This window comes from Centroberyx gerrardi, chromosome 13, assembly GCF_048128805.1.
Source record: "Centroberyx gerrardi isolate f3 chromosome 13, fCenGer3.hap1.cur.20231027, whole genome shotgun sequence".
Lineage (NCBI taxonomy): Eukaryota > Metazoa > Chordata > Actinopteri > Beryciformes > Berycidae > Centroberyx > Centroberyx gerrardi.
The window spans coordinates 3,209,346-3,234,409 of record NC_136009.1 but is presented as its reverse complement, the minus strand read 5'-3'; the positions used below and the strand labels follow the sequence as shown (position 1 = coordinate 3,234,409).

The 25,064-nt window shown below is 39.0% G+C and overlaps 1 protein-coding gene across 1 annotated transcript; it reads right to left on the bottom strand.

The window, feature by feature from the left end:
- Positions 1-6,042: 6,042 nt before the first annotated feature.
- Positions 6,043-19,660, bottom strand: frrs1a (ferric-chelate reductase 1a). Its single transcript, XM_078287514.1, has 16 exons — positions 19,456-19,660; positions 19,183-19,325; positions 18,546-18,640; positions 17,523-17,670; positions 16,861-16,977; positions 16,352-16,423; positions 15,788-15,886; positions 14,368-14,518; positions 9,726-9,839; positions 9,044-9,159; positions 8,841-8,927; positions 7,921-8,018; positions 7,726-7,784; positions 6,744-6,887; positions 6,550-6,608; positions 6,043-6,135 (listed from the first exon to the last, which is right to left on the bottom strand). Exons 1-16 carry the CDS (start codon positions 19,658-19,660, stop codon positions 6,043-6,045), a joined length of 1,800 nt encoding a protein of 599 aa, XP_078143640.1.
- Positions 19,661-25,064: the final 5,404 nt, after the last annotated feature.

Sequence of the window (25,064 nt, the reverse complement as noted above, 5' to 3'; positions counted from 1 at the left end):
CTAAATAAGTTACCTTTACCTCCCTCCTATATGGGTTGAGCCACGTGTCAGCGGTATATGACTGCACCACTATTAAAAAAAAGTGATTTGATCGAGGGTCACAAAATGCTAACAGTACAGACATTAGCATTAGCCTTGGTTAGCCAGTTAGCAGCGACAACAGAAGCAGAATGTCAGTGACAACACCTGTATTGTGTTATACATTATGTTGAAACACAAAATTAGTGATCACAGATAGAGTTATGGGTGACAGAAAGTTTTAACATCGCTGGCAATGGTGAGAACCGAGCTATACCCTGCGGAAGTGCGGCAGCCATGTTTGTGAAAAAGGTCTATTTTAGCAACAATTGAGTTTGTACAGCTGCAAAGGACCAAATTCTTGGCAGTAAACATAGATTACCAAAATTATCATTGTTTGAGACTGCCTAAGCCTAATGTTACTTGGAACAGCGAAGCAAAGTAAGCTAGCCTTGGTTCAGTTAAGCTTTTATTAGGCTACCTCTATCATTCTCTCCTTCTTACCTCCCTTCTTCCTCTCCTTTTTACCTACCTCCCTCTTCTCCTTTTTCTTTCTTCCTTAGATCGGCAATGTCTTTTTTTTTTTATTTGTACCAAAAATGTATCAAATCATTTGTGGCGTTGTTGCAGTCCCGGGCAATGTGATGGATGGAATGAACTGACCCTGCTGGTGTTTCATTCATGATCTTTAACCTCGACTGGCAGACTGTTATGTCATCTGTGTGTGTGTGTGTGTGTGTGTGTGTGTGTTTGAGTGAGAGAGAGAGGAGAGGAGAGGAGGTGAGGTGAGGCAAGGGCCCTGTGTCCACTGGACAGACCACACACACACACACACACACACACACACACACACACACACACAGAGAGACAGAACGACTCTCTGAGTGGGTGCCAACCACTCTGGATAAGGACTACAGCTTAGAGAAAGAGGGATACAGGCAGACAGATAAACAGGGAGAGAGAGAGAGGAGGAGTAGTTTTGCCAAAACCCAGGTTTTGACCTTCAGATATGAAATTATTATTAAACTGTCACCATGCTAGATTGCTGATGTAATGACTTGGGGCTTTATCCAGTAACAATCTGCTTTTAGCTCTTTATAGTGAATAAAAACCTCCTTGTAATATATTGGACAGTGCAGGACTACTTTTCATGACCTTTGGATTAGATTAGATTTTTAGGGTTTTTATATTGAAGTATATTAATATGTTGTATGTTGTAAGACAAGACCAAGTCCTGTAGTCAAGGCTGAGTCAAGATCAAGACCGAATTCAAATCTTTTCTTAAACAAAGTAAGCAATACTGTTCAATTCTTTTAACTGCTGAACTGTTTTTTCCCTTCTCTTTTTTCTTTTTTATTCCCATTTTCTTTGGTTATACTTTATATCCCTTATGTCTGTCTGGAATTGCTTTGCTTATGAAAGAATCAATAAATAATTATAAAAAAAAATAAATAAATGCTAAAGCAATGATATACTACAATAGCTTAATTTTTTTTATTTTGAACCTACTGTATATGGGTTGTTAAAGGTTGACGATACTGAACTTGAAGCTGTTGATAGCTGATATTTAGTACTAATCTTAACTATCTTTAAAGTCTTTACAGTCCATGGGACACTAAAGCTTTCCAATGAAACCCAGGATAATACTACTACTACTAATAATAATACTAATACAACTACTATTACTACTAATAATAATATAGTCATGCCTACTTGTGTGGAATCTGATCAAAATGTCACATTGGAATCAGTTCAGGGCTTCCTATAGACAACCAGTGTAGTATTGATCAATTTTAGAATAAATATGTAATCAGTCAAACTGCATCATATCAGAGGTGGATGACACTGATTGGATCACATCCTATTTTTAATAAAAGGTCAATATCAGCCCCATATATCAGTCTAACCCTAGTTTTAATGTAATATGTTGAAACAATCATATTGTGATTGTATTGTATTCAGTAGATTTTCCAGACAGTAGATCATTACATGCTGCTGTGTGTTGACAGATTAGAGACAAGGTCACAGCAAGAAGACACTGCGCCCCCAGCTCTGTTTGTCACACACACACGTACACACACACACACCCACACACACACACCTACACACACACACACACTTGCTTTCTCTTCCTGTCACTGTATGGATGATTACAGTGTTTCCTATATTCCAAATGCACTATTGTGTTTGTCAAAAAAACCAGAAGGATCAATCGAGCCGTGGAACAAAAAGTAATGCATGACACTATAATTAAAGATCGAACATGATCAGTTTAAAAGGCTTTTTCTCACGCTATGGGTCCTCTAAATATGAAACCTGGTACACATACACAGCTAATTGTGAGCTTAGAATTAAAAGGTTCTATCTGGGTGGAGTGCAAAGATTTGACTTTGTCAAAATTTGTGCTACAAATTTGTCAGCTGGACCACCAAAGGCCACCATGATGGATTTTTTTGTCACTCTAAATTTTAACAGCAGATATTTCCCTGAGGCTTTTTCACTTTTTGACTTGTTTTGCCTCTAGATTTGTGCAAAAAGATGGTGCATAACATTATTAGACTGACATGAATAAATGCAATTAGATAACCAACACAGCCATCATTAACTAATCAATGTCAGAAAGGGTGTAACCTGTTACAAAATTACCCATACAGTGCAATCCAGCATGAAACACATTTCCTACAAGGATAGGTGAGGAACCCTTTTTGCAAGGATATTTTATAAACTTCCAAAACTTTAAAAAAGGCATTGTTTTCATTATCTGGTCAAGTAATTTGCAAGCATTTAAAGTATGTTTTTGATTGGTGCATGTGGGTGTGGCCTATCACAAAATGACTTATACCTCAAGGCTGCAAATTTGCAGCCAGCCAATAGAAACATTTGTTTGGTCGTGTTGACCTCTGGTGAAAAAAATCCAGCATGGAGGAATCCATAATATTATATAATATAGATGGTACATCTGTACATCTGTAACCACATAGCAGCGCAGAGTCGATTGATTGCAACTTAGCTCTGTTAACTACTAAACAGTGGATAAGATTGTTGCGAGGTTGTTCACAAAGTGTAATTTATTGGAGAAACCATGGTAGCTATATTCTAGCAATCTCTTCTACTGAGCAAAGAGAAAACATTTTGCGAATTCAGGTGTAACTGTCCCTTAATGGAACAGTGAATTAAAGTTGGTCTTTTAAAGCCTAAGTGTTGGGACAGTGAGTTAAAGTTGGTCTTTTAAAGCCTAAGTAATGGGACAGAATATTAATAAAATCGCTTAAATAACCAAGTACAATAAATGACCAGGAATTAGTCTTGGTGACACTGGTGCAGAGACATATTAACAATTAGTAGTTTCATTGCACATACTGAATATCTGTCAAAATGAGACTAAACAATAACTCTTCGTGTTTTTTGTACGAAGTATACAGAATGAATTCAAGTCTTGTTCAGCCTGGGTTTGATGTAGGAAGGGAAACAGCAGATTGTGTATTTCTTTCCTGGAGGCTACATCCACTCAGGTATCACAATCAGATGCTTACCTTTAGGCTGCATTTACACTGGCAAGAAAGATCTGGGTTTAATTCTTTGTAGCTTAGATTCTCATGGATGCATAAACCACATAGGAAACCACATAGAATCTGACAGGTGACATAAGGATTTTTTTTTAATAAGAGTTGTGTCTTACCTTCCTGTGGTTCCACAGCAAGTCCAGCTGTTGCAGTGGTGGAACTGGTGGAACTGGAAAGCACCTAACTATTCTACCTCTCTTATACTCTCTCTCTCTCTCTCTCTCTCTCTCTCTCTCTTTTCATGCACATATCCCAGCACCAGCGGCACAAATTGAGTGTGTGGGCAGCAGCCAATCAGAAAACAGCAGCTTTGGTGACAGTTGCGACATGCACACGTTTCAGCATCACACTCACGCACTGACACACATATTGGAGGCACACACACACACGCACACACACACACCGACATACACACACAGGCAGTGGTGCACATCTGTCAACCGTCTTATCCAACCTTTCAGAGGATTAGAGGTTTTTGACGTGGGAACTCAATTTACAAATCTCCTACACACACACACAAACACACAAACACACACACACACACAACGTCCAACTGTGTACAGTGTGTGTGTGTGTGTGTGTGTGTGTGTGTGTGTGTGGTACGTGATGTCTGTGTCCAGTCAGCAGGCGTAACAAACCCTCCTTCTGCTCAAATAAGGGAAAGTAAAGCTGTTATCTGTGATGTCATACCGGCTTACAAATGTGATGTCATGCCGATGTACAAATGTGATGTCATGCTGACATACACATCTGATGTCATACCAATGTATGTCATATGGATGTAATACTGACATACAAATGTGTTGTCAAAAAGACATACAAATGTGATGTCATACCATTGTACAAATATGATGTTATATTGAGGTAGAGATGTGATGTCATACTGATGCACAGTATAAATGTACAGATATGATGTTGTAAAAACAACAAGCTTGAATGAAAGGAGGGCAATGCTCACTATTGCTACTGCTATTTATATAAGCCTATATAGCCTATGTATAATACATGATACTATATGGAGGGGGGCTGCAGATGTAGCCTATACATTGAATAGTCGGGGTAACGTAACATGGCATATTCATAGTATTCCAATGATGTCACATGCATTTCCTACCAATATTGTGGTTTACCATATACACAGCTCATTGGCTGTGGCTGTCATTTGATTATAATCACCTGTTAATTTATTACAATCACCTGTTATTTTCCTACTAAGATGGCCCTGTGGTGATGTAACAGAATACTATGAATACGCAGGAGTATTTACTTCTATTGCGCATGTAAACAGCTTAATTGAATTATATCACATACAAATGTGATGTAATACAGACATAAAAATATAATGTCATATCAAGGCAAAACTGCGATGTAATATTGATGTACAGATTTATAATATATGTAGTTACAAGTGTGAAGTAATACAGGCATGTACAAATTTGATGTCATACCTCACATAAACTATCAATATTGGAAAACCAAAGAACTCAGAAAGACGTGGCATTGTTTTCCTGTGTTATAAGTGTTTATTGTTCACGTGAAAGAGATTCCGATTGTGACAGAATATTTATTTAGATCGGAAATTTTGTTACTCCATTCATTCTCCCAATTGAAGGTTATAACACATTGCTTGCTGTTCAGGCTGCTTGCTGGTATTATTTTAGATTTGACACAGTGACTAAAGTGCAGACTGTTAGCAAAAGGGGTAAAGAGCAAGATCTCAACTCCAAATAATTTACATAAAGTTTATATTTCATAAAGCAAAAATACTTAATGTGCAATGACTTCGAGATACACTTCGCCGGACTCTTAATATGTCATTGTCAAGTACTCTTTCCAGACATTTTGCTTTTCAGTGTATCTATCTACATTTGGCTCTTGATCACTCTGAGACCAAACTGAATACATGGTTGGACTAAATGAGTCTATCAAACCAGCAATCAAATGAAATAGGAAAGCTTCAGGAAGAACCAAATTGTCCAGTTTCCAGAGATTGCTTTAATGATTTATTCACTAAGGGCCAATGAAGGGCTGCTATTAAACATTAATAAAGTCATTAATAATACAAGTATAATATGAAGATTTATTCAGAGATTCATAAGCCTAAAGTAAACACAAGTCTCTGCAGGTATAACCAAACTATGAAATATGAACAAAACAGAAACATACAGTGAAGCAGATTTGGTTTTAAATATAATTCATAGTGTGTGTGTATGCATACCTGTGTGCGTGTGTGTGTGTGTGTGTGTGTATGTTGGGGGGAGAGGGGGGTGGGGAAGTCCTTGGTGCAGAAGATGGAAGACTTACTGAGTGCCTACCTTAAATTCCTCATCCTCACCCTTATATAATCTGTAAACTCTGTGAAATAGGACTTACAGCTACTAGTTAGCTATTCCATCTACTGTCTGGCCTCTAAAGCCTTGGGTTGAGACCCAAAATGAGTTGTAGGTTGTTCCATTGGAGGTCAAAGTTCAGCAATAGAGGAGAGCAAGGCCACTAGGAGACCAGCGTTCCCCAAAACCAAGACAGCCAAGATGATGGACTTAATGAAGGGCTCCTGGAAGGGAAAGGACGAGGGTAGAGTTAGCAAGTAGGCAAAACCTTTCCAAAATGTCATTTCAATTATCACAAAGTCTAAGTTAAAAATAGAGCTTTTGTCAAAAGCATTTGTTGGTCGTTAGTTTGAAAGAATGAATTTGACATTTGAAATCAAAAAACACACTGCAGCACCTCTGATAAGACAAGTCCTGAACTACCTGGTCCGCTCTCACTAGAACTGTTGACTCAATTCTATTCATTCTATTCTATTGTCATAGATGAATATTGTATGTTATAGTGATACCATAGGAGATATGAAAAATACCATAAAGTACAATAAGGTCAGTATAAAATCACCATTGAGTACTACAGACTATGTGTGAAAACCACTGCAAAATATAAGTAATAACAAACAGTCAGCCCTCTAACCTACCCAGCGACTGGGCTCTGATTGGTCGGAAAGAATCGCCTGCTGGTCATCTGACCCCGACGCTGCTGGATGACAACAAAAACAAAGTCAACACAAACAACAACAATTATAACAGCAAACAGGTATAGATATAACTCACTCAGCAGTGAATCCTAAAATGTATAATGAACTGTGTATGGTAATTAAAGTTGTCGTACGTTTCTTGATGTAGAAGTGCTTGTGCAGGAAGAGGAGGAGCCTAAACGAGGCCAGCCAGCCCACGTAGCCAATCAAAACACACATGCCCCAGGGCAGGGGGAGGCGCAATGATGACTGACGCATCCCCAGGAACATGGCCGCCACTGCAGCCACACAGGAAACAGAACTGAACAGTCAAAGGGATATTTGATCAACGCTGTATTTCTAACAAGGTGAAAGAGATTCACTTCAAAATAAAAGTATTTACACTGGCAACCATCTCCTGTTAATTTTACTAAAAGAGATATATTTTGTTATTTTTGTCACAAAGAAAAGTCTAAATTTGTCATAAAGCACATGAATTGTTTTTTAACATACATTTCTTATGTATTTCAAAATGTTATCATAAATGCACACATTATGAATCTCAGCCACAATTCAGCACATATTACTTGATCAACTCTTTGAGAACAATTGATAACAAAAAATGCACTTTTAAATCATGTATGACATGTATTTCTATAACGCCTCATTCTCTTCCTTTTTCAATATTACTCCTTTTTTCTAATTCCGATTTTATCTTTTCCTTGTCGTCTCACTGCATGAATATATGATTTTATTTGAAGTTGTTATGATAATATTCAGTGACCCTTTTTGAACGTATACTATCCTTAAATCTGATGTTATACAGTTCATCTTTTAATTAATTAAGATCTGTAAATAAAAATAAAAAAAAAGGAAAGCAAAGATGTTTTGATCCCTCACTTTGTTTTTTAGTTGCCACAACATACTCTTTTACTTTTTTTTAAAATTAATTTAACTTCCGTTTCATTTTGTGAGGGCATTACTATGACCTTTGCACACTGTATATTGGTTACTTGTATTTATTTGTTGATCTAGGAAGCTTATTCTACTGTTGCTCTCATTGCATATTCTATTCTATTCTATTCTATTCTATTCTATTCTATTCTATTCTATTCTATTCTGTTTAGACAGACCCACCTGCCATGATCTCTGTCACAGATCCAACTCCCCAGTGTGCCCAGTTAAAGATATACCTCCTGGACACAGATACACATAATCAATCAATCATTTAATCAGTATATAGATCAATCAATGAATCAATCACTCAATTTAACTTAATTTACAGGGGAAACAAATGATCCCAATAGTAGATCCCACATAGTCAGTATTTACCTGTGTGAGTCAGGTGATGGTCTGAAAGCAGCCATGATCGGCTGCATCAGAGCTAATGCCAGGACACAACAGCCCAGGTAGGGATGGACACCTGCATGCTGCACACACACACACACACACACACACACACACACACACACACACACACACACACACACAGTTAGGCAGTAGTTGATCCAACACTCCTCTCTGCTGGTCATATATGAATATAACAGCAGGAGGTGGACATTAGGTGGGACTGCATGACAAAACTTTATAATGTCCTGTATTTGTACTGCTACTACTACTACTACTATTACTACTACTATTACCACTACTGCTACTAATAATAATAATATGTTCACTTTTCCCACCAAGATGGCTGCGTGGTGAGAACTAGATATTGAATATCCACATAACATGCTAAATGTATATATTTAGAATTAAATGTATAGTGTTATTATTTGTCATATATCGTGCACTGTCCCACACTTCATGTGGTTATGGGTTTTTGAAGGCTGATACCAATATTTTGGATTGTGCCGATATTCAACACCTTTAAATTGTACCATTTTCATGCCAATAAATTAAGTGTCTCCCCCAAAATTGTATAGTAGGGGATATTATTGTATGTTGGACACTAAAACTCTGAAACTGAAAATCCAGGATGAAAATAATAATAAAACATATTCATGCACACTTGAGTCTGATCAAAATGTGTCATTAGAATCAGTATTATTCAACACTAATAAATTGTCTGCCACATTTATAAGACAGGGAGCTGAAATGAAATGAAATGAAATGAAAATGCCAAGATGAGTTTATGCCCACCCTCATTTTAACAGAAGGTGGCAGCATTTCTCAAGGAAAATTAATTGTGTGTGTGTGTGTGTGTGTGTGTGTGTGTGTGTGTGTGTGTGTGTGAGTATGTGTGTGTGTACCTTGCTCCAACCCCTCCTGTAGAAAAAGGGGAGACAGAAGGCTGCAACGGTCAGACCTACAGTTAGCATCATAAGGCCTCGATGAACCTACACACACACACACACCACTATCAATCATCATCATCGTCATCATCATCATCTTGCTACTTCTTCTTTTGCATCAATGTGCTATCATCAATGTGTGTGTGTGCATACATATTCACCTGGAACCAGACTTTCTGGCCCAATAGAGTTTGGTTTGGCCAATCAGGTTTATAGTAGCTGGCGATGAAGGTACCAACACTTCCTGTTAGCATCCAGGCTAACAGCATTAGCGCACCTAGAGAAGAAGAGGAAGATTAGCGGCCTGTTACACCAACTCAATGTGTGTTCAGAGTACAAAGTCTCCACTAAGCATTACATTGAAACTGGTTAGTTTGACACTGAAGCTGCTGGAGATTTAAGGTGCATTTTAACTAGCAGAGCATGAAGGGACAAATAACCAATACATTGTCGCAGTGACATTTTAACCTTCTATTTATTTTAGTTACACATTAGTTTTGAGACATTAGTATAAAAAAACAAGACAAACGACAAGAAGATTGTCAGCTTCTACCGGTCTCTAAACTGCATTTTCCATTGTGTGCCACCAGGTCGGATTTAGAGGGAAATCTGCTGGATTGCTTTACGGCACAAAACAGGAAGAGGGCGCTGTTCTTCCAGAGCAAACAGAGTTAAAGCTTTCAGAGTTTCTGGTAATGGCAGATGGTGGAAGGAGTGAAAGACTGATGGAAAAATCACTTCCAACATGTTTATCCTCTTCAGTAAAGACAAAGACACCGGGGAGGGACGGGAAGGGGTTTATGGGAAATGTGGTCTTAATTTTGAGAAGCACTCGGAACCCACCATGGAGCTTCATGATGATTGGTCCCCGGGAGCCTCTGAGGACCTCAGGGGGGCCAGTGATACGTTTCCTGTGGGTGGAGATTAACGGCTGCCGACTATGTTTCCATACTTCACCTGGAGCGACCGAGACAGTGAAAGAGAGAAAAAGCTGTTACATAACATAGATGCTGACCTTTTTCTTTTGCTCTGTGTCTTTTCCAACATCCCCTCCTCTTTCTCTCTGTGTTCAATAAATTCCTTGACTGCAGCTTTTATGGACGGTTTATTGGAGGAGAGATAAGAGCGGGTTGGAAGGAGAGGGAGAAAGAGAGAGAAGGTAATAAGACTAGGGTTTGACTGATATGGGTTTTGAAAGGCCGATACCAATATAACAAAATATATAATGAAAATATACAAAAAAACGACACTGAATTTCACTTAACCAAACAAATGTCCTTAAATATCCTTCACTAGTAGTTTCTACTTTCACCACTATGGCATGTGTTACATCTCCTATGTACAATTAAACTTTAAAATGTCGTTAAAGACAAGTATACCCCAAATCTCCATTGTAACAAAATCAAAGATGGCCGACAGACGTCTCGATTTCTTCGCCGGTACTGTGCTTCCGAGCAACACACTCACTGCTGCCACCGGTGGTTGAAAAGTAGACTGCAACAATTTTGTGTGGTAACTAAATCATTAGAACAAGATGCCTTAAAATTCTTAGTGTCGCCTTGTGTGTTTTATGACCATATTTCATCAATCAAAATGAGCGATTTAAACCTGCAATAAGCGATATCAGACCTTATAACCAATCCTGAAACTAACGCGTGCTATGTGGAGATTTCATTGAGACAAAATGATATAAACCAATATCCACACAGCAGCCAGCTGTGTTGCTGTTTTCACCTCTTGTCTAAAGCTTGTTGTCAAATTCTGCTCCAGAACGAAGCTCCTCCTGACCCATTCAGTAGCTTTTCATTTTTTTAAAACTAGTGTGTCTCCCTCGCTGTTTAAAAACAGCTCTCACCCCCTCCCATTCCTGAAAAAAATTGTCGTAACGGTGGAATCAATGAAGCGAGCGAGTAAACTTGTTAAACTAGTAAACTTGCTACCTGCCTCTTCACTTGTCATTGTGGGACATGTAACCCTCAGCGGGAGAAAGGTCTGGCAAAGCGAGACTGGCAACTGGCGACACTTCTCAGCAGGTAGGTTTAGCTTAGCAATTAGCATTTATCCTTTCATTTGTCCTTCATAGGCCTCTGTAGTGCAGTGGCTTTGCTGTGTGTTATTTACAGTTGCGGTGTCTGTCGCCCTCTAGTGGTCCGAAAAATCGCTTATTGCAGCTTTAAGAAGCATATTAGGTGAAGGAGCACCACTCATAAGCACAGTAGCAGTGAAGAAGTCGAGGCGTCTGTCAGCCATCTTTGATTTCGTTATAATGGAGATTTTGGGTATACTTGCTTTTTAAAGTTTATATGTGCATAGGAGATGTAGCATGTGCCAGCGCCGTGAAAGTAGACAGGTGAAGGATTACGTATATATCTGTTTGGGTAAGTGAAATTTGACGTAGTTTTTTCGTTATAGACCTCACCGACTTTTGTTGAGAGAATTCTTAATGGAGCAACACTGGACACTTTGGAGGAGACAACACCCAATACAACCAAAGGGTCCTGTATCTGTAAAAAGTGGGACTACATCAGGACATGAGGCCTCATGTAATGCCAACACCGCATGATGAGGTTGGTAACACTAATTAACAATTAACCAGAAAGCAGGAAAATGCGGTGGACAAGCGTTTCCTGTTGATGACATCCTGTCGTCCCAATCAAAATGCTCCGGAGGTTCAGAGTTATTAAACACACACACACACACACGCACTGCACATGTAGTTCGAATGCTGAGCTACAGAGGTTCATGATGCTTATCAAACGATCATGTGGTATAATAAAGCTTTGATAGTTTGATAAGAGCTTTCAAGTGACCTGTAAAGAAGACACAGTATGACTCTACTGGCAAAACACATACACACACACACACAAACACAAACGCAAACAATCTTGTATTCATAACTACTCTATGGCAGTGGTCTTCAACTGGGGGTCCGCGACCCCTAGGGGGTCCGTGGAGGTACTGCAGGGGGTCTGCCAATTTTCGTCAAAATAATTTATGTGAAAAATTTAAAAATGTATTTTAGACAAAAATAATAATATTGAGTAAACTCCAAGCATTAATAGGCAATAATAAGCTACTTTTGACAAAAACGATTTACAAAATGAATGATTCCCATGCAACCACGGTGCGTGATGCAGAGCCTAACACGTGACCAACCGCCATTGAAAAAAATTAGCTGGCTTGCTAGCAAGCTAAGTGTTGGCTAAAATGCAGTTCAGTGCTAAAATAATTAATAACTAGCCTACTACTAGGTTAATATGTGAAGTAGAATGGATCGCTTTGTAACAGTAACTAGGCCTTGAGCTCGGGATCCTACCGTTACTCCTTCCACCTTGTCCGAGACCACAGGTGAACCTGCCCCAGTGGCACAGGGTAAACGCAAAAGAGAGAAGTCCTGAAAATATTCAGAAACCTACCTAAAGTTTGGATTTACCTTCAAAGAAACCGAAGGGATTGAATTGCCGGTGTGTGTTGTTTGTTCGGCGACGCTCTCAAACGAAAGCATGAAGCCATCAAAGCTGCAGCGACACTCGGAGAAGAATCACGGCCACTTGCCAGATAAAACACTGGAATACTTTCAGGCTCGTCTGAACTCTCTCCAATGCCAACAGACAATGATGAGAAAATCAGCGAAAGTTGGAGCGCTTGCTTTGAAAGCCTCATATCAAGTTGCTCTTCGCATTGCTCAGTGTAAAAAACCATATACAATTGCAGAAGATTTGATATTGGCTGCAGCCAGTGATATGTGCAAGACAATGTTTGGGAATGATGAATATGTAAATAAACTGTAGACTATCCCATTGTCAGACACAACGATTGCTCGGCGAATTGGTGAAATGGCATCTGATGTGAGGGTGCAATTAATCGAGAAACTAAAATTGGCGGAGGCGTTTGCATTACAGTTGGATGAATCTGTGTCCAAAGACGCACAGCTCTTGGCATTTGTGCGTTTTGTTGACCAAAACGAAATGTGTGAGGAATTTTTGTTTTGTAAGAAGCTTCCTGAACACACAACAAATTCTGAAATTTTCAAAGTGATTGATTACTTTTTCAGAGAAAATGACATAATCTGGGCAAAATGTGTTGCGATTTGTACTGACGGTGCGCAAGCTATGACTGGTCAAAAAAGTGGACTGATTGGCTGGTCAAAAAAGTCACCCCACAAGTTCTGTGGACTCATTGCACGCACAGCTATCCACAAGTTTTTAGTTGGTCAAAACCGCGCGGAGCTGGCTGTGGATTTCAATGACAATGTCTGGGTCACTAAACTGGCATATCTGGCAGACGTTTTCTCAGAGTTGAACAGACTGAACAGTTCTATGCATGGCCGCAATACACATGCCATTCAGCTGTATGACAAGATGGAAGGCTTTCTGAAGAAAACAAAGAGATGGAGAGAGCGAATCAGGGGAGGTAACATTTCCATGTTTCTGTCAATGGAGGAGTTGGCTGATTCTGCGGTGCTCTCGCCTGAGGTGAAACACGCAATTGTTGGACACTTGGAGGCACTCGAAAGTCAATTTGAAAAATACTTTTCTGAGGCTGAGTCCTGGAGAAGGGACAAGACATGGATACAGTTTCCATTCAAACACAATGCATCGGACGGCTCAAACTTGACAGCCTCTGAGGAAGATCAGCTGATCGACCTATCCACAGACAGTACGCACAATAATGTGTATGAGTCAAGGCCTCTCATCCAGTTCTGGATCTATTGCCAGAAAGCCTTCCACCAGCTGACAGCAAAGGCAATGGTGAGCCTTTTGCCTTTTGCAACAACTTATCTTTGTGAAAGTGGATTCTCCTCCCTCACCTACCTGAAGAGTAAATACCGTTCAAGACTGCAGCCTGAGGATGATTTGATGCTCTGCCTGACAACCTCCATCTCCCCCAGAATAGACAAGCTGTGTGCCACTCACCAGGGTCAGTCATCTCACTGAGGTAGGCCTATGTGTCATCCTGAAGCTAAAGTTAAGCTAAATGTTTCATTGTAAAAAAAAAAAAAAAAAAAGTATAAGCCTCATCAATAATAATCATAATAATAATAATCATCAATAATAATGATGTATAAACGTTTTAGCAACCGTAAGCATAATAACTGAGTATATAAATAGGTTAATAAGGGATTATAAATATGTTATTATAGGCCAGGCTTAAAATGCAACACAATTTTATTTTTTTTTAATCTAGGGGGTCCCTGCTCTGTTTCTCTATCGACCAAGGGGTCCTTGGGCTGAAAAAGGTTGAAGACCCCTGCTCTATGGTGTTGCATTATAATACATAGTGCTGCATTATAAAATTCATAGTGTAGTGGCTAACAGCCTACACTGTAATCATCGACCATGAACACACACACACACACATACACACACACACACACACACACACACATACACACACACACTGCTTTAGAAACTTTGAACCCACTCACCCTAGAACGGTAGCTGTGTGTGTGTGTGTGTGTGTGTGAGTCCCGCACCCTCCTTACCGTACTGAGCATGTCCGTTGGCTAGAAACAGGAAGTACTCTTGGTCCAGATCGTAGCGCTCTGGTTCCAGATTGGTCAGTTTGACCGGTCGACTGAAGCTGCACTGGATGCCTCCGTCTGCCAGCCGCCATGACACCAAGGACAGACTAGACTGGAGACACAGACACAGCAAAGACGGACGAGGGATGGACAACTTGGATGGTGGGGGTCTTAAAATCCAAAACAATACATATTCAGAAAGAAATTGTGTGTGTCTGCCAGCACAGTGGGATGTGAGCCTTTGTACTGGTTAGTACCAGCATGGTATTTAAGCATACAGTAGTAAAACATGAGAAACGTGATGTAATGTAAGAAAAGAAAAAAAAAAGAAAGCAAGGAAAGAAAGTAAGAGAAAAACTTTTTAGTTGTAACTACAATATACTAGTTTGTATTAGGTTGGATTAGATTAGATTAGATTAGATACAAATAAATTAAAATTAAGTTAAATTAGGTTATTTTAGGTTAGGTTAGGTTAGATAAAATTAGATCAAATCAGATTACATTAGATCAGATCAGATCAGATCAGATTAGACTAGATCAGATCAAATCAGATTAGATTAGATTAGATCAGATCAGATCAAATCAGATTAAATCAGATTAGATTAGATTAGATTAGACTATATTAGATTAGATCAGATCAAATCAGATTATATTAGACTAGATCAGATCAGATCAAATCAAATCAAATCAGATTAGATTAGATTAGATTAGATTAGATTAGATTAGATCAGATCAGATCAGATCAGATCCGATTAGATTACATTACATTTATTATTTTAGATTAGACTAGACTAGACTAGACCAGACTAGACTAGGCTACATTAAACTTTAATGATCCCCATGTGTAATTGGGTTGTTTAAGCAGCAAAATAGTAATAGGTACTGTCAAGAAAAATAGAATATAAATAATAATAGAAATAAGAGGTATTAAACATAACGCAACTGACAATTACAACAGTAGAATATATTACAAGTACATGAGAACATATTAGTAGAAGATACATGAATGAAAAGGTATGAAAAATATTTACATTTACAGCATAAACGACAGCAGTAAAGCATACTGAGACAAAGAAAAATGAGCGGAAAATATACAAAAAATAAGATACAAGATACAAAAAAAATATGTGAATTTACAGTTTATATACAGGATATGCAGTATGTTCATTCTTAGCTTTCTACCATGTCAGATCATAGATAATAATAACTGCTATGATGTTGTTATGCTTTGGCAGTGTTAAGGGCACTTTTAAAGGTTAATTCGATATGATATTCAAATGGTTCTTCGACCCTGTACTTCCCATTCAAATTAGCATTAGATATATTCAGAGAAAACCTACATGAATTTCTTCTATATGTGAGTAAAGTTTGTATTTGTCACCTGTGACTGGTCTTCAGGGTGTGTTCGTCCGCTCACGAAGGCAGCGCTCACTGATACTCCATCTCTATCCTTTACACACATATACATGTCGTCATTACCCTAGACACACACACACACACACACACAGACAGAGACACACAGGCATACATGAAGACACAATACATATACATATGGTTATTACTGGCGCAGCATGGTTTTAAATGGATCATAAAAGAGAGCTTCTGAAAGTTCATACTGCACAAAAAGAATAGATTCAAATAGTTTTTTGAAGGCCAATACTGACGCTTTAAATAGTCTTTAAATTTGACTACTTGGGCCAAATTTGACCAAAATTTTGTTCATTTATACTATAAATATGTAAACAAACAAACGACACTGGCTGCACCAGATCTGATTTTTAATAAAAGGTCAATATTGACAATATTGTACAGAGGCAAAGGCCACATATCCAGTTGGTTCAGCTTTCTGTCATTTCAATGGCATTGAACATCAACATATTAATGTAGTCAAAATGCCTGCAAAAGTGTATGCAGTATGATATATTAGGCCGAGGGACTATTTTACCATCCATGTGTCCCAGGACAGAGCAAAGGCCAGGTACCCTTCCGCTGGGCCGCTCAACTCAAACAGCACTGACTGCAGAGAAAGATGATAAAAATTAGTTATGTTCTAAAACTTGAGTGTCTTTAAATCTACAATCCACCATAAAACAGAATTCAGAAATTATGTTATTCCTATGATTTTGGATAGCTAACATTAAGAAAATACGATACATTAGTGGAACTGGAATAAAGTTGTGCATTAATGGTAGTGAAAATGGTTCCTGTTTTGTGCCGTAAAGCAATATAGCAGATTTCCCACCAAATCCGACCCAGTGGCTCACAATGTGACACGCAATGTAAAATACAGTGTAGGCTGCCAATCTTGTTGCCGATGGTCTCATTTTTTTACAGTAATTACACTAATGTCTCAAAATGAATGTGGTAATGATTTATTGATGTTAAAATGCTACACATGGCACCTTTAATTATATTAATCATGTCAGTTAAATAGGTAATTGCTAAAAGCCAAACCGTTTTGTCTGCTCCCTCCGTAGTCATGGACAGGAAAAAGCAGTGAGGATCTTGCGGGTTACAGCCTGGAGGGTCTAGGAGGCAGGATTTTGATTGGCCACATCCTGCTGAAGTGAACTGGAGATGTGTGGGGGGTGGGTGTATTAGTAATGCATTAACCAATATGGGTTTTTGAAGGCTGATACTGATATTTTAGCTTCAAAGCTGTCGATAGCCGATAGTTTTTGATATCTTTAAGTCTGACCATTTTCGCCTCATCAGTGTGATCCATCTCTGATATGATTCCCATTTTACTCAACAGTCTGTACAACCTGCAGTGAAACCTGCCTCACCCTGCCTTGAGGAGCTGCTAACTCACCTAAAGAATTTCATTAGTATGGGATTCAGTGGAGATTTTTAGTGTCCCATATTGGCCTCAATGCTGTTTCAGAGGCTTTTCCACCCTGACAGCAATACGATTCTTAGGGGAAATTTAAAGACATCGGCTATCATCACCTTCATTCCTAAATTTTATGTATCGATAACCATTTGTTCAGCTACAACATGAATCAATTTTGAGTGAAGTCACCCTCATTTAGCATGAAACAAAGTTTGTTGATCTACAACATGTTAGGGGAATGACAAGTGTTGCAACTACTAGTCCCAGTTTTCGTATTACTTACAGGTCCAGGCAGGATGGAGGGTGTGGTCGTCTGCACTGTAGTGGGCACGGTCGTAGAGTGAGGTGGGAGGGGCGTAACGCCATGCTGATAGATGATTGGTCCAGGCAGCTTCACCCAAAATACACTATAGTGGGCGACTACTGTCACACTGGAAAACACATACTGTACATAAATGGAGACGCACATACACTATAACAGTCCAAAACCAATAATATTCTAGAGAACCAGTACCTACAATACCTACCAAGACCTGTTTGATCTGACCAAACCTTGAAGATTATACCAAGAATTTAAATAGACTTACAATGGAGACCCAGGAGTTAGACCAGTACAGTCTCATAAAATTTTGTGAAAATGAGCACAAACTCCAAAACGCGGAATTGTGTTCTGGACATGAATAATGAGAGGACCTTCCTCCACCACGAAAGGATTATGTGGCAATAGCACAAATTCGACACGCCATTTTTGTCACATGAAAAGGTTAGCTAATGGTTAAGTATTTCTTTTTAATAAAATAAAATAAAAAAAAGTTTAGGGAAGTAAAACATAGTTCACCCAAAAATCTACACAGGTAAAGTTTGTATGTCAATATAACACATAGTGGGTTAGCTAATGCAGCTCTAAATCAGCCTTCTCCAAAACAACTGGAGTTCCAAAAAGGGCAAATACCATAAAACCATAAAACCATAAAATTACTCCAAACAGCATAATCCAAGTGTTCTGAAGCCAAAAAGTTGAAAAGACCTATATTTACATCAATATTTAGGGCAAGTATTCACAAAAAAACATTGTTTTTAAAAGCGTTAACACTTCACACTTCACCCACACGTCATGAACACACAATCCTTCCCCATTTCTGCGCAGATACTTCAGGTGCTGTATTGTGGTATTGTTTGATTTTATCAGGAATCTGAACATCATACATACAGACATATTCACACAGCATGCAAGCAAGCATGTACAACGACACTTGCACATATATTTTTGGGGGAGTTTGTATTAAATCACCGTTTAGAGACTCACAGGAACTGAACCACACTGGGAGCGTCCTTAGGAGCGTTCCAGATAACCACCACCTCTCTCTGTCTGGCATCACTTGTATGGCTTACTGCTGAACCCTGGACACACACACACACACACACACACACACACACACACACACACATACACACTTCTTAGAGCTCATGTTAAATACTTGTTTTTATGTAATTGTCTTCTATTGTTTTTGACCTCCCTTTTATGATTTACTCTTAGATTTCTTACCTCGCTTTCATGGCTTTTGCAGTCAATTGTATCTTTGTTTGTTTTTTTACTCTTTGTTAAGCAATTTTTTTACAGTTTTAAAAAGTGCTGTATAAATACATATTATTATTAGTAGTAGTAGCAATAGCAGTAGTAGTAGTAGTAGTAGTAGTAGTAGCATTAGCATTAGCATTAGTATCATACACATTCATATACGAGTTTCTCTATTGGGCCTTAATTATGTTCATGTTTTGACTAATTACTTAATCCATTACTTGGCCTGTGCATGTGTGTGTGTGTGTGTGTGTGTGTGTGTGCGTGCGTGCGTGCGTGCGTGTGTGTGTGTGTGTGTGTGTGTGTATGTGTGTGTGTGTGTGTGTGTGTGTGCGTGCATGTGTATGCGTGTGCGTATGCACACCTTAAGGTTATTACAGGTAAGCAGCTGTGTCCTACTGGAATTGGTCAGAGTGAAGGAGCCGACAGCAGATACTGAGCTCTGATTGGCTGCGTCTCTGGCCTCCAGCAGGAAGCCCTCAAAATACGACGTTCCTGATAGGATGACTGGAAATGGAGTTTCAAAAGGAATAAGAAAATAATATTAGTTAGCCATACCTTACTTTGATGTGTTGGATTACTTAGCCACTAAGTCAGTCAGTCAGGAGTCAGTCAGTTAGTTACAGTAGTTGCTTACCTTGGATACTGTCTCCGGGGTTGAACTTGGTGGCGTTGGTTGCTAGGTGGTAGGGGCTGTGACTGCTGTTGCTATGGGAACCATGGTGGGGCACCATGCTGCCGCAGGCTTTGGTCACCTTGCCGTTGGCATAGCAACCAGCCGGCACCCAGTAACACACAGAGACAGAGAGGAAGAGGAGACAACACAAGCCCACGGCAGACATCTACAGACAAAATAAGAATAATAATAATCTGTTCAACATGTCCACTAGGGATGGGATGATCTGCTTATCTCACGATAAGATTCAATACGCAATATGGGCTTCACGATTCAATACAACAACAATACAATGTAATAAATAAAAGTTCAATGACAACAAAGTATGACTGTGCAGAGTTATATTTATTTCTGAGCATGCCATTGGAGTCTATTAGCTTGCTAGAATGTAAACAACAAATTAAAAATGTCATTACAAAGTGCAAATAATATAGTTTGGATGGAGAGCTCATGAAATTATTAAGCGTCTTATTTGTGATTACTACAGCAGAATAAAATGGATATGATTTCTGATATTGTGATTTCTGCCCCGCGATACATGTATCGCGATATATTGAATTTCAATATACTGTATCGTCCCATCCTTAATGTCCACCAGCCTCCAGACTTGTTTGCAAACAGAAAACCATGTTTCTTTACATCCAACAAAGCATGTCTAGATTGTCACCTGTGCAGTAATTCACTGCTGCAGATGCTGCTGGTTTGGGATTTTCACAGGATACACTTTTTCATTCAGGAAGCCCCAGAAAGCAAAATCAAGAGGATCCATGTCAGTGGGTTGCAACTTGCAACCAAGAAGTTGTAGAAGAAGTAGATCACAGACCTGTGCCAATAAAAACCCACTGTGGGTCATGGATAAAATGAAGACAATGGACTTAGTCATAAGATGAATCAAAGTAAGCAGATGCGACAGCTGGACGTCTCAATAAATGTATCAAATCTACCAAAAGATGAGCCATTCTTCTATTTCTTCACTGTCCAGTCCAGGATTCGAAGCAGCCACTTTTCTAGTCAGAAACCCCCTTCTCTAACCTTGAAGCTATTATCATCTGCAGAAAGATGCTCCTCCTCTGAATTTTATGTTTTTGTTATTCAATCAGATGTTGATCTGGTGTTTCCTTTTTGGAAGAAGCAGAAAAAGACTGTTGGCAATGAGTTGAAAACCTGTAACGGCAAAGGGAAGTATTTATTGTCTCCTTTTAATATGTCACCTGATGAATCTGGTATGTGTATATGTCCGTAATTCGACAACAAATTCTGAATTTGCTTTGTTGCACTATTGTTAAACATTTCTTCAAACCAGCTCAAATTCTTTTAACTTTAAGTGCTTCTGTTTGAAAGAAAAGTAACTTCATGAGGTCTGAAGTCACATTTGAACGTGTCCCATGCTGCAAACGCCAGTGTTGTGCAAGTTCATACTTCACAAGAGCTAGCTCAAAGTTCAGTTCACACAGATTAAAATGAACTAGTTCACGTTCATAGTTCACAATTTTGAATTTTGAACTAAGTTCACAGACCCAAAAAATGAACTAGTTCACATTCATTTCTTTCGTTTTTTTTTTTAAATGAGCTGCTCCGAGCTATTCTTTTTCAATAGAACCTCCTCCTACCCATCCATCCCCAGCCCCCAATCACTGCCACTGCCCACTTCCCAAACTAAATTAATTACTGTATACTACTATAGAATCACAGACAGAGATTACTTTTAAAAGCCAAGAAAAACCAATGTGAGTACATGTTTTACCACTTAAACAATGTGTCATATTATGCAGAAAGTGAAAAAAAGAGGTGCAGTAAAGGTATACTGTAGATGCAATGGAAATTTTATTTAGCCTGCATGAACCAAATTATGCAGCAGTTCAAAAACATAAATAGATTCATATGCTTCCAAGCGAGCTGGTACAGGCTCCACCACTGGTTTCATTACAGTCGCTAGCTGAAAGATGTGCTATGATTTCAGCTCTGCAGAGCACACAATTTAGAGTATTTAGAGTACTTCAGCAGTACCGGTAGCTGCGTCTGAATTGCCAGTCGCACTAGCCATGCCGGGTGCCGTAAATCCTCGGGTGCCGTAAAACACAGTGCGTCGTTTGCAACTAATGAACGTGAGCGTCGTTAACTCTCGCGGGAGTTAACGACGCTCACGTTCATTAGTTGCAAACGAATACGTTCAGTTCACCGTTCACCAAAAACATGAGCACGTTCAATGAACGCGCTCTTTTAGCACGTTCATGCGCAACACTGGCAAACGCAGCCACTGACCTACATTATAGAGGAAAAAATCTTAAATATCTTAAATAAACAGAGGCAAATCATTTTCATATCGAGGCTTAAAGCGCAGCTTTTTTTTCCATATACATTCTATTGCTTTGTTGTGTTGTTCCTGATCTCTTTTGTTTTGTATTGTCATTGCTGATTTTCTCTTTTTTAATGTAAAGTGTGAGTGCTGAGACACTCTTTGTGTGATACGTGTATTACTTGATAACTTGTGTGATAACTTTAAATAATCATTGAACAGCAGACAGTCATTTTACCAAGGTTTCGATTCTATTCTAATCAATTCAATACCTTTATGTAACTGGGGAAGTCCCATTGACCACATATTTCCCATTACATTGACAGAAACACTTATTTAAAGAGAGCCCTAGCCACAGAATGAACATAATACAAAATTGCTATAAATATAAACAGAGATAAATATTATTGAGCAGTGGTTAGACACCACTGGAGATCTGCTAGAAAATAAAATATCATCCTCAAAAAGAAAAAAAAAAGCTGAATGTGGAATTATAATCTACATTCAGCAAAACCAAATGTTACTTTCTACAGGACAATAAAGGAAGAAACAGCCTTGGGGTCAGTTCAGTTTCAGTTTAATCAGTATAGAATGTAAAGAAAAAACACATTCATCTGTTAAGAGAAGAATTGGTTGGATATGACGAGCTTTAAAACCAATGTTTATTTTCCAATATTTAAATGAAGTAGAAAATCAACCTCCTAAACTGAACGTAAACTGACACCAGGTCTGCAAGCTTGTTGTACTCACCCTCAGTCTCCTCTGCTGCTGTGGTAGGAAACACCTCAACTCAGCTTATAGCGCTGCTCAACCTTTAACACAGTGCTATGTATGTGTGTGTCATAGCTTCCCGGCTCAGGTGATTGCAGTATCTTTGTGAACGTGACTATATGTGTGACTGTGTGTGAGCGCTAGAGTTCCAGTGTTAGAGCGCCCTGTGACTGTGTGAGAGAGTGTGTGTGCATGTGTGTGTGTGACTATGGTTGAGTTCAGTCTTAGGTGATATAGCAGTAGTTTTACAACCTGATGGACTATTGGAACATCCTGATATGACTTTTCACTCCAAAGCAAAAGAATGGCTTGTATCCGGACCAGCTTATTTCCTATGCACTATAGGCATTAAGCCAATGTCCGGATAACTTATCTGGGTACGGAAAACCACATGTTAAAGGTGCTATGCATCGCATTTTAACATCAATAAATAATTTCCACACTGCATTTACATTGTGTTTGGAGGGAAATCTGCTGGATTGCTTTATGGCACAAAACAGGAAGAGGCCACTGTTCTTCCAGAGCAAACAGAGCTAAAGCTTTCAGGGTTTCTGGCGAGGACAGATGGTGGAAGGAGTGAAAGGTAGAGGGAAAAATCACTGGCAACATGTTTATCCTCTTCAGGGCGGGGGAGGGGGGACGGGAAGTAGAACAATATGAAGATATCTCAAAGCAGATGGCATAGCAAAGGAAAAATAAGTCCAGGCTTTACAGTAAAACCTGTCATGTTTGTTTTTCTTGCCATCTCCCCACCTACTCGCCTGCTTTGCACAGCACATGCGAAAAATGAGATCCAATTACAATACGGGCTGAATGCAGGTAAATACCAGGAGTAAATGCACGGGCCTGATCAGACTGTTCATCATCCAGAAAGCATATCCAGATGCAGATGGCACTTTAATACCAGATGTAAATGAGTTCATACGGCTTATTTGGGTAGAGTCATTCTAGGAAATCAGCATGTCTACATTCTTGAATTCAGTCTTAACAATTTACTTCTTTTTTTTTTTTTAAACAATTGAATTCTGCCAGGAAGGTCATTGTTCTTCCATGCAAATTTGATACAAGATTTCTCTCCCTTTCATATAAATGCATGATTTGCATTGTCACCAGATATAAGTTTTTACCTACTGTGGGTGTATTAAATGAAAAATTGAGATGATCTTGTTTGTGCGGTCAAGTTCCATGACCAGAGGGCGAATGAAACCCATTATCTAATTACATGGGCTCAAAGATCCATGGATGCTCATTTGAATTTAAGACTGTTTCTCTTGAGAACTGAAATGTTGAGTTTTCAAGGGAATGAATTCACAGCAGTGGTATCTTTTATTACTATTATTTTCTTTATTACACAGTATACAGTACAATGAAGAGACAGGGAAGATGGGAGAGAGAGTTGCCAAATGGTGATGATGATGATGATGATGATGATGATGATGATGATGATGATGGAGGTGGTGGTGGTGATGATGGAGATGATACTAATGGTGAGAATGATGACTATGATCATGATGATTACAATGAAATGAGAATGCCTTATATTTGTGCATTTCCTTAAGCTTATTGTATGCATTGTAATGTTGCACTTAAAAAAAACAGATTCAAACTAACAAGGTCACAGGTGGCTCCGTCCTTCAAAGCCATAGACAAATTACCCTCAGTCAGTGTTTAAAGGACAGTAAAGCTGATCTTCCTCTCACGCCATGCTTTGTTTTGAGTTTAATGTTCAATCTGATGTGAGAGAGACTTCTGACATAATGAATGCTGCTGATACCGGACATCACACCCTGCGGTTTACTTCATCAAGCTCAAAAGTGGAGCCATTACTTGCAAAACAGGAATAAAATAAGCACTTCTTGTGTTTTCCCCAAGTAAGTTAAAGCTATCATTATTTGGCTCCAGTGTAATGGGGAAGTAGACTTTTGGCTATCTTCTGATATCAACACATCATATCCTGTTTTTATGGTACTGAGTTTTACTGCTGTTGGTTCTCTACTGGTCAGCACCTTTGGCGTGTCAGGTACAGGGGCGGACTTAGTGATTTGGGGGCCCTAGAAAAAAGCAAACATGGGGCCCCCTGAATACCAACATTCACCCTTTTCAATTCATCCTTTCTATACATTACCTTCAAGTTGAGGCTGAGCTTGGAGGCAGTGGTAATCTTACTATCAGCGACACTAGGAACAGTTGATTCTTTGATGGAAAAAGTTGTCAACAAAACTTCTATTTCCTCCATATTTTTCTGCACCACTTGGGTTGCTTTGCTAAATGTTCTCGCAGAAAATGGTGCAGTGGCAAAACAAAATAAGGTTAAAGTCAAGAGGCAATATTGCACAAGAAGTTATAGTCATAGAGAGTCATGTGAATTCCTTACAAAAATCCCTGTTCATTGACCCTCCATGATGAATTTGAAGGTTGTTGGTTGTGTGTACAGGCCCAATTTAAGCAAAACTTGGGTGGGTGAAGCATTGAGATGTATTTATAACTATGCTGTTATACCTGA

Excerpts from the sequence above, each read along its gene's own strand:
- frrs1a (XM_078287514.1), bottom strand. The coding sequence starts at position 19,660 with ATGTCTGCCGTGGGCTTGTGTTGTCTCCTCTTCCTCTCTGTCTCTGTG. Across the intron at positions 18,641-19,182 it reads TTACCTGTAATAACCTTAAG|GGTTCAGCAGTAAGCCATAC; the intron begins GTGTGCATACGC and ends GTGTGTGTCCAG. Across the intron at positions 17,671-18,545 it reads CCCAGTGTGGTTCAGTTCCT|TGTGACAGTAGTCGCCCACT; the intron begins GTGAGTCTCTAA and ends TGTGTTTTCCAG.